This window comes from Falco peregrinus, chromosome 1 (assembly GCF_023634155.1).
Source record: "Falco peregrinus isolate bFalPer1 chromosome 1, bFalPer1.pri, whole genome shotgun sequence".
NCBI lineage: Eukaryota > Metazoa > Chordata > Aves > Falconiformes > Falconidae > Falco > Falco peregrinus.
In genome coordinates this window covers 89,465,091-89,475,079 of record NC_073721.1, presented here as the reverse complement: position 1 = coordinate 89,475,079, position 9,989 = coordinate 89,465,091, and the positions used below count along the sequence as shown (strand labels likewise).

The 9,989-nt window shown below is 40.6% G+C and overlaps 1 protein-coding gene and 1 long non-coding RNA gene across 3 annotated transcripts; one reads left to right on the top strand and one right to left on the bottom strand.

The window, feature by feature from the left end:
- Positions 1 to 1,411: 1,411 nt before the first annotated feature.
- LOC114013419 (uncharacterized) lies at positions 1,412 to 8,255 on the bottom strand. Its single transcript, XR_003556368.2, has 2 exons — positions 7,972 to 8,255; positions 1,412 to 4,137 (listed from the first exon to the last, which is right to left on the bottom strand). It is a non-coding gene; the product is annotated as an uncharacterized LOC114013419 (long non-coding RNA).
- Positions 4,295 to 9,516, top strand: LOC101916488 (alpha-1-antitrypsin-like). 2 transcript variants are annotated; one of them, XM_055814537.1, is made up of 5 exons: positions 4,295 to 4,411; positions 5,218 to 5,907; positions 6,399 to 6,669; positions 7,402 to 7,549; positions 8,262 to 9,516. In XM_055814537.1, exons 2-5 carry the CDS (start codon positions 5,235 to 5,237, stop codon positions 8,466 to 8,468), a joined length of 1,299 nt encoding a protein of 432 aa, XP_055670512.1. In that variant the 5' UTR covers positions 4,295 to 4,411; positions 5,218 to 5,234; the 3' UTR covers positions 8,469 to 9,516. The 2 variants fall into 2 exon arrangements, with proteins under 2 accessions (XP_055670512.1, XP_013158282.3); XM_013302828.3 differs by lacking the exon at positions 4,295 to 4,411 and having other exon boundaries at positions 5,073 to 5,907.
- Positions 9,517 to 9,989: the final 473 nt, after the last annotated feature.

The window sequence follows — 9,989 nt, the reverse complement described above, 5'->3', positions numbered from 1 at the left end:
TGCTGTGGGGAAGGCAGGCAGGACTCAGCTGCTTTAAATTCTGCTGATTGCAGCAGGCAGTGAGCTAGTGGCAGGGAGCCCAAGCTGCTGCAGCAGCTCCAGCTTCAGCTCCTCCCAGTCTGGTTGCAGCCCTAGCTGTAGTCTTAGCCCTTGCCCCAGCCCTGCTCTCCTGCTTGGTTGGAGTCATCCTGGAGGGTGTGGAGTAAAGCTGTGGTTATTGTGGTGAGGAAAGCCACAGATCCTTAGTAAACTAGGCTTTATTAACTCCACTGCTTGCAGAGGAGTTTGATAGATATTCTGCTCTGTTTTACTGTAGTAGAGCGTAGTGTGTGCCCACTGTGTTTCTTCTGAGGCAGTTTTAAGGATTTTGTCTTTTTTTCTAGGAGTGCAGTTTGGAAAAAAAAAATAGTTCGTGAAAGTTTGGAATGTTTGTCCTGTGAAAAATTTGTATGTGTTGTGAATTAGTACCGTGTGCTGATGTTGTGCTCTTAATCTGCATTAGACCACAACAGAGAGGTAGTATCAGAATACTAATCTCATTAATTTCTTCAGGCTAGCTAGTTGGATACTGCTGAAGTTGATAATGGGATAGTTTGCTTATAGAGAGGCTGGATACTAACCCATCATAATTCTTCAAGATCAGGAAAGAGAGAAGTTTCTGCCTCACTACAGGTTGCTGGAGGTAATATGCATCTAACTAAAAATAAAATAATAATATACATCTAACTAAAAATAAAATAATGACAACTAAGGGTATATTCTGTTCTGATGACAGATTCTCTGAAAGAGTTAATGTCTTTCAGCCTGGGTATTTACAGCCTAATCTACTTACTTAATTGCCTTACTTTTAATATACTGGGGTTTTTTCCCTTTTATTTACACTTGACAGTAATTTTCAGGTTTTTCATCAAAATCTTGGTAAATAAACTTACAATATTTTTACATCATTTCATATCAGGATGGAAAACATCTCATTTTTACTAGCTTTTAGCAAAAATTGGTTTAAAACAAATGTAAATAAAATCTAGTAAATGTGCAATTCTTTAAAGCTCTTAAAAGTGTTTTGAAGTCATTGTTATGTTATCGGAACATCACAATTAATTTGAGCTAGCATTTATTCAGTTTTTTTTCAACTCAAATCACAATGCATTAATTATTGCCACAGGTTCTGATTTAGCAAAGATAATGATTATCTTTAGCGCAACTACTTACACACTACTCATATGACTAGAACTAATAACACTTGCACATCTTGTGCAATCAGGTATCACATTAAAAAACAGTTCCTAGGGCCTTTGTTTCTTCTTCTGTTTGAATTACCCTTGAGGGGAAACCTGTGTTTCCTATCTCCCAGGCTTGTGCCTGTGTTATTAGATTAACACATGATGTGAGTTGATCTTCCCCCAGGACCATGAATAACTATAGGTGTGTGTTTATTTACATACACAAAAATTATGTCTTTCACATGTAGATGAAAACACACACAATTATCTACACATCTCACATAAGTAGTTTTTATATTTTGTTCCATTTTTAGGCAGAAGATCGTCAGAAGGAAGGCTGGGAATTGTTTCTCCCTTCACTTTCTCATCAGCCTCTTGCATCCTGAAGATGAGCTGTTCCTCTGCCAGGTGGATGACTGGGGTATGGTTATTGCAGGTAGAAGAGTTTGTAAGACTTGAGGGGCTTGTATCCAGACGAAGTGATCAAATGCTCCAGTCACTAGGTTAGTAAGCAAAAAATTACTAATGCTGAGTTCAAAAAGACAGTAGTGTGCCCTTCCCTGTTTTGCTGCTTGACTATGCAGCCGTGTGAGACAAGCATGGGACTAGAGCCTTGGTTTGAGACCAAGGGGAAGAAGGTGCAGTTACATTTCCAGTATTTCCTTCAGACTCCTACCTGCAGCTCCCCACCAGTACAGTGTGCTCCTGTTCAGAGGTGTTGAACACCTCGTGTGGGACATTTAGACACCTGACATAGGTGGGGGCTCCTGCTCGGGAGCCATATGCTTGGGAGCTTGCTGAGAGGGACGGATGTGTTGACCTGGTCACGGGGCCACTGCTCCTTGCTATATATTACCATAGTTCTCCCTCCTGGCACAGGCTTTCATCTATACTAATGCTCTTTTCTGAGAAGATGGTGAAATTCTTCACCAATGCAGTCCAAAAACAATATTAGTATCTTCATTATTTACACTGTATTGCTTTTGAAGTTTGTGTTTTATAAGAACATCTGCCAGATAATGCTCTTCTGTGCATGGTTTAGCAGTAAGTAACAAAGCAAACACATGAGCAGGCCACATCCACATGACAAAATCCTTTTGGATTACAATACATCTTGTGTTCACTTTTCCTCAACTTTTACATTTAAAATTCAATTATCAAGGTTTGTATACGAAGAATTAATTTCTTGAAGACAGATGAAGCAAAACTTGCATGAAGGAATGGGTACATCTGGGTTCCCTGATGGAAAATTTAAGTTAAAATGGAGGCTAGAGTTAATGGAAAATTAGAAGCATCTTCTAGGTTGGTTCTTGTGCTGGTTTTGCCTGGGACAGAGTTAATTTTCTTCATAGTAGCTAGTATGGGGCTATGTTTTGGGCTTGTGCTGGAAACAATGCTGATAACACAGCGATGTTTTTGTTACCACTGAGCAGTGCTTACCCAGAGCCAAGGCCTTTTCTGCTTCTCACAGCACCCCAGCAGTGAGCAGGCTGGGGGTGCACTAGAAGCTGGGAGGGGGGGCAGCTGGCCCCAACTGACTAAAGGGACATCCCATACCATATGATGTCATGCTCAGCATATAAAGTGGGGGGAAGAAGAAGGGAGGGGGGGGGACGTTTTCAGAGTTATGGCATTTGTATTCCCAAAGAACAGTTACACATGACAGAGCCCTGCTTCCCTGGAGATGGCTGAACACCTGCCTGCCCATGGGAAGTGGTAAATATATTTTACTTCGCTTGCATGCATGGCTTTTGCTTTACTTGTTAAACTGTCTTTATCTCTCAGTCCATGAGTTTTCTCACTTTTACTCTTCCGATTCTGTCCTCCATCCCACTTGGGGTGGGGGGGGGAGCAAGCAGCTCTATGGGGCTTAGTTGCTGGCTAGGGCATTGCTGGTTGCTTTTTGACAGTTCATAATCCACCCTGTAGTTACTGGGCAATGGTTCAGTGATTGATGGATTATGGATATTACCCTAACAGGCTGCCATCAGCCTCTCGGGGTGTTCTGGCAACATGGAATCAACAGGATGAAGACTGCATATTTCACACCTACATTATGGGAATGATATTATAACTGCTAAGTGGAATGACAAAACCATCTTACACAATGGAAAGGAGTCCTGCAACCTGATGGGTTAAAAATATCTTTTCCTGCCTTAGTTTGTCCTTGAGTCGTCTGTCCCTATATGATATTCAGCTCTGAATGTCATCCAGTGGCACCAGCATGCCGCCTTTAGCACTAGATGAAAGGCAAATTGGCAGCCTGCTTTTGTGTGCTGCTGGGGTCCATTTCAGTTACATGTTATACAGAAGACTAACCTGAGGCAAAAAATTGACCACATATCTCTCTTTGTAGCCGGTCTCTGGAACTGTCCAGTGTGAGTGTTCTTTCTCAGCAGTGGTGGGTTTGTGTATTTTCTAAAAAAACAGGGGAACCCTCTTCACCAGCTCCCCAAATACTCAGCCACAGGTGATGGTCAGCAATGAGTGAGCAGCTGTATTGACCAGAAATTTCTCACAAGAGTGGTAGAGACCGTTCACCAATCACATAGAGTCTGCTCCCCTTAAGAAAAGCCCCAAAACCATTAAATGTGGTGTCAAAGGTTGTGACTGAGGTATACAGTAATTCAGAAGGACTTTCTAAATCCAAACCCTGTTTTGAAATCCTGACAGAGAGGTTATGACACTGGCAGTGTCCCCGTCCCATTTATTGGTCACCCAGGACCAAGCTAAGAGGATGGTCTGGCAGGGAGGCAGTGCTCCCTGGTGAGCTGTGCTGGTGGCTTTGTCCCCATGGCCAGACCCAGGCAAGGAGTAGCCTTCATGTGAAGTCACAGCATTCAGCTCCAGTCGCAAAGGATATGGCTATGGCTCTCCTGGCAACCACCCACAGCAGCAGGCTTCTCATGTCAACCTGCAAAAATGGAAGCAGTAGGAGATACAGTCCCGGCTCCACTCCCTCTCACCCACAGCCCCAGCACCCAGCCCCTTTAGCTTGTGTCTGGGTTGGACAAACTGTCCAGAACATCTAGTGTTACTACTGCTTGCTGTGCATCCTCACTGGTAATTTTTATTTGAACTAATTAATGATTAACGAGTGTGCTCTGCTTAATCCTGTTCAATGGTACTGAAGAGAAGAATGAGCAGACAAGGCCAGATGGACGCAGCAAGATCCTTTTTGTAGCACTGTAAGTACCCTCTTAGTTTTCCCTTGGATTGTTTGGACATTTCATTTTGGGGGATTATGTTGTTGCCTTTTCACATGTAAGCAGAAGGATATACGTGTTATGCAAAAAAAAAAAAAAAAACACAAACAAAACCAAACAAACAAACAAACAAAAAAACCCCCAAACATGCCAAAAGCCAGCAAGAACTGGCTGCTAGTGAAGATACTTCACATAATTAACTGAAAATTTGTTTCGGAAACAATAGAGATGCTTATAGATCTTGCTACCACAGTGATCCAATATTTGGATCCAATTTTGAAGAAGTTTGAAGATACAACAAGACCCAACTCTGAAGAAACTGTAAAAGTATTTTGTAATTTTGGTCCTGTATAGTATGGTCTGTGTTTATATCACATATTTGTTTAATTCAAATTTAATTCTTTAATTACTTGATGAATTGAGGAAGACTAGCAGGGCTGCAGTATCCACCCTGCAGTACTGAGTACAAAATCAACTTCTACTTCTTCTGGAGAAAAGGCAATAAGCTTCCAGTTATTTGCAAATTTTAAAAGATTCAGTCCGACCCTATTTTTTAAAAGTTTATATGGTCAAAATTACTTCTTTTGAGAGTACTTGGTTATACAAATAGTGTATCAGGAGGCATATTCCTTCTGAGGATCACTGGCATCCATTAGGAATGCAAAATATAGAAGTGTGGGATTTTGGAGAACAGGTGTGCTCTGAGAGCCTCATTTTACTTGGCTGGAGAACACAGCCCGAAGAAATTAATTTCCATGCCATGTTTTGTATGTCTATCTCTTTTCCAGAAACAGTTATAAGGAAAATGAAGCCCATCTTCTCCTTGTGTTTATTGCTGGCTGGTTTGTATACTGTTTCCCAGTGTCATCAGCATCCTCAGTACCGCAATAAGCAGGATGGTCCTAAAGGGGCACGCTACCCAGGACGCAGCTCTCATGGGGAAGGAGTTTATTCAGTTAAGAACAAAACCTTTGTCAAACTAGCTTCCAGCAATGCTGACTTTGCATTTTCATTTTACAAGCTGGTCACATCTGAAGCAACCGATCAAAATATTTTCTTTTCACCCATAAGCATCTCTGCTTCCTTTGCAATGCTGGCACTTGGTGCTAAGTCAGCGACACTGACACAGATTCTGGAAGGGCTTGCCTTTGACCTGAAAAAGATTCAGGAGCAGGAAATACATGAAGGTTTTTGCCAACTCCTCCACATGCTGAACCGCTCAGACAGCGAGCTCCAGCTGAGCCTGGGTAATGCCCTTTTTATAGAAGAGACGCTAAAACCACTACAGAAGTTCTTGGATGATGTCAAAAGCTTTTATGAATCTGAAGTCTTTTCTACTGACTTTAACAACTCCTCTGGCGCTGAGAATCAGATCAACAATTATATTGAGGAAAAGACAAATGGGAAAATTGTTAAGCTAGTGGAAAATCTTGATCCTCTCACTGCAATCATTCTTGTTAACTATGTCTTCTTTAAAGGTAAGAAATATCAAAGGGTGCCAAGGCTGTAACTTAGATGCTTATTGCAGGGAATAAAAACTTAAACGAAAGAAACTATAGTTTAAATATTTTAAATGGAGGATACCATGTTCAGTATCTAGAAAATATTGCTATAATCACATGTATATCTGTTGTCGGTATAAATGTGTTCTCACTTGGTTGAGCGAAAGACCGGGTTTTTTAACAAATATCTTTGTTGAGTTTGGCAAATTCTTTAATGTGATTATAGACATTCTCTATTGAGAAATGGTGTTTTCAGTATTTGTCTGTAATTTTCTTTAAGCACCTGAAATAAAATAAAAAAATAATAATAAAAAAAAAGCGCTGCAATGCTGTAATACCTGAGGATGCAGTAACTTCAAAAAGATACTTGCTCTAATCAAAGGAAGGCTGTGGCACTACATCCTCTTTTGTTCACCATGACCATTCCTACTTGTATACCACTGAATTATTTTTCTTTTTGTCATAAGCCCATTGGGAGAAACCTTTCAGTACTTCATATACAAAAAAGGAGGATTTTTTTGTGGATCCAAAGACATCTGTAAAAGTTGACATGATGTACCGGAAGGGTTACTACAGAACTTACTTTGATGAAGAGCTGTCCTGTTGGCTGGTTCAGATACCTTACAATGGAAATGCCGCAGCATTATTTATTTTGCCCGATGAAGGGAAGATGAAGCAGGTGGAAGATGCTCTCTTGAAAAAGACTGTATCTAAATGGCAAAAGTTCCTCCAAGAACGGTAAGTGTTTTTGCTAAGGTGAGAGGTGACCATGTTGTAGATTAGTAGTGTTTATTTCACCAAGAAAAAACATTAAAGGCCAGGTAAAATTTTGCTGAACTCTGTTCACTTAATGGTCCCTCTCTGTGCAGGACTTGCCTTTTCTTGGAAAATTGAAAAGAGACATGGGTAGTGAACAAATAGGGCATTGAATTTGGGATACATCTCAAGTTAAGTTCCTGGCTCAATCACAAATTGCTTAGCACCATGATGAAGTTAACAGATCCTTGTTTCATACAGACATTGTGAAACCACAGTGGAGTAGCTATTGGGTGTTAGGGTGTTAAGGGCATTGTATTTAAAAGAGAAAATTTTCTATATTCAGCTTTACTGCAGCTATTTCTGTGGTGGCCCAGGCCCTGTGTATATACAAACAGCCTTAGGACAGCTAGCTATTATCTTTTGGAGAAAAAAATATGTTACTTGGCAGTAGTAGCTCTGTTTGCCACAGAGTTGGTATAGTTGTGTCTTCCACCCCACTCCTTGAACCCCACCCTGGAGACAGAGGGTAACATGGGCTCATCCTGCTCCATCACTCCTCATTAGATAGCTAACCTGATCAGAAGTGCTATGTGAACCCTGAGAGCAGACTTTTAACATTTAGAAAAATAAATGTGAAGTGTCACTATATTGATGCCATTGAGGAGTGTTACCTAGATGACAATTTGTCCCTATTTGTCTTATTTGTTACAGAAAAATACATCTGCACATTCCAAAATTTTCTATTTCTGGTACCTATGATGTGAAAAAGATAGTCAGACAAGTGGGTATGATTGATCTATTCACCCCACAAGCGGATCTGTCAGGGATTACTGAGGAGTCTGGACTGATGGTTTCAAAAGTAAGTCAGCCCATGAAACACGGCAACCACAGTATTTGTCTTTTCCCAGGAACATGAAAAGCTTATCCCAGCCTCTTTGCAGTATCACTCAACCAACATATGCCAGTCTGGAGGCAAAGCAAGCCCTGTCTTTCCTAAACCTGAAGCCAAACATGCTTACAAGGGCTTATACATACATGGTTCGAGGTCGAGGAAGGAGGCATACATATAATTAAATGCTCTTTTGGCTATTAGACAAAATTATCTAAAGGTAGCACATTAGCTTTGGTAAAATCTCCTCTAATTCTGCCTGCAGAGGGCAAAAGGCTGTTATTCCTGCCCTTCTAGTGCTCTCAGAGTTATTTTTTTCAGCTAGATGATAGGGTAAATTCACAATAATACATGAAGTTGCCAAAGGCAAAACTAAGTCTAGGCTAAATTACCAGGTTTGCTTCCAGGGTTTCATGCCATCAGTTATCTTGAGTGCTCTTTGGCTCTCTGCTCCTTGAGGGTTAGTCACTGCACACGCAGCAAAGAGGGCTAGCAGGAGTGGTCTGATGGCTGCTGCTGCTACAGTGGGAAGAGGAACGGCTGGTGATGACCTTCCCAGAGGCTGGTGCTGCCAGGTCTTGCCCTTGCCAGGGCTCCATTTGGCAAGAACAAGGAGGGTGGCAGGCTGCAGTCTTCTTGCTGGGTTGTCAGTTGGAAGCCGTTTTGCTTTGTGTCCTTGCAGGTGATCCACAGAGCCATGCTGAATGTTCACGAGAATGGCACTGAAGCAGCGGGGGCCACAGTGAAGGATATTACCTGGAGATCTGGTGATTTTCCTCAGCCGCCTCGAGTCAGATTCAACAGGCCCTTTCTCCTGGTGATTCTGGATAAATACACCCGCACCATCCTCTTCATAGGGAAAATTGTAAACCCTCTGAAAAATAACTGATTGACATTGAGGACATGCACTTACAGACATCTCTGGCTAAATTCCTGTGATCCAGCAAAACGTTTATGTGTGTCTATCACTACATACTAGTGCTCCTCTTTCAACCATTATCCTTATATACATTATTAATCCCTTAAAACACAAAAACTATTTTACCTTGTCCCAAAGTCACTGGTATTTCCCCCAGTCTACAGCCAGGTATAGCTTGTAGTGTTAATGAAATACAAGTCACTTTTCACCAGTTTTGTAAGAAGCCCTTCCTGACATGCTCCCATGGGATATTTGAGATGGTTCAAAGTCTCCAGATGATGTAGCTATTGCTGTACACTCAGTGTGTGTATGAAAGAGCAGGAGAAGTGAAAGGGGGAAAAAGAGGTGCAAGGTGTTAAGTGTTATTTAATCCACTAACCTTTGATGATCAGTGTTAAATGCAGATTCCCTTAATATTGAAGAGAATTTCCATTAACAACTTTGGTTTTTAACCAAGTATGATATGAAGCTGCAGGGTCAGTGACTGGGACGCTGGAGGACATACCACTGTAAAGGGTTGATGAGTGCAGCTGTTTTAACTTGCCTCCTCCTGCCGCCTCCTCAGTGGAAGCCCTCCTCAAGATTTGCTTTACAAATAATGTTTATTCTGCCAAGGAAGGAAGCCATACCAACAAAAAGACTCTGTTTTACTTTGCTAATATAGCTATTGCTGCCAATGCCCTGAGATAAAAGTATGGTGGAGCCGTCCATAACACAGCACCAATTTCCTTTTCATGGATTTGTTGTCACCATCATTTTTCTTTTCTCCTGCTGACACTGCCTTCACTGTCACACTTTCCAGCTAGACTTGTCAGACTGTGGTAGAAAAGCAGAGGAATGAAAAACTGTAACTTCAGAGAGTTTGTATTTCCTCAGTAAGAACAGCAGAGCTTTTCTAGGGACTTTTAACATGCATTAAACTGTCATAGACAAACTTACAAAATGTAGGTAATACTTGAGAAGTCACCTTTCTAAATGTTAGCAGTGGATTATAGAGTAAAAGTATACTGTGAATTGACATTTGTACCTTTTCATTTACAATTTCTTGAGTCTAACTTATTGCTCTTGTGTTGTTTTACAGTGACTCAACTGATAGGATTTTAACATACCAGCTACACCAGATAGTTGCATGGTTATGAAAGGAAAGAAACACAAATCAGTAAATATTTAAATTATTTTTTCTTTAATGTAATAAATCACCATCATTAGCATGTCTTATTAAAATACAGAAAGAAAATGAAAGTGCTTAAATTACAGACTGATTAAATCTTTTGCTACAGAATATCTCAAACTGGTAGAAAAAAAAAGTAAAATATAAATAGCAACTTTTTAGACTTTACTGTCTTAAAATGTCTGTGAAAAAAATAACTTTAAAATTATTGTGCATATTTCTAAAATATAATTATCTTGATTGGTTTGGGGATCTTTATTCTCTTTGACGGTAAACTATGCTATCAATATTAGTAAATTGTAGCTGTAAGTATACTAATA

Excerpts from the sequence above, each read along its gene's own strand:
- LOC101916488 (XM_013302828.3), top strand. The coding sequence starts at position 5,088 with ATGCAAAATATAGAAGTGTGGGATTTTGGAGAACAGGTGTGCTCTGAG. Across the intron at positions 5,908-6,398 it reads TAACTATGTCTTCTTTAAAG|CCCATTGGGAGAAACCTTTC; the intron begins GTAAGAAATATC and ends TTTTGTCATAAG. Across the intron at positions 7,550-8,261 it reads CTGGACTGATGGTTTCAAAA|GTGATCCACAGAGCCATGCT; the intron begins GTAAGTCAGCCC and ends GTGTCCTTGCAG.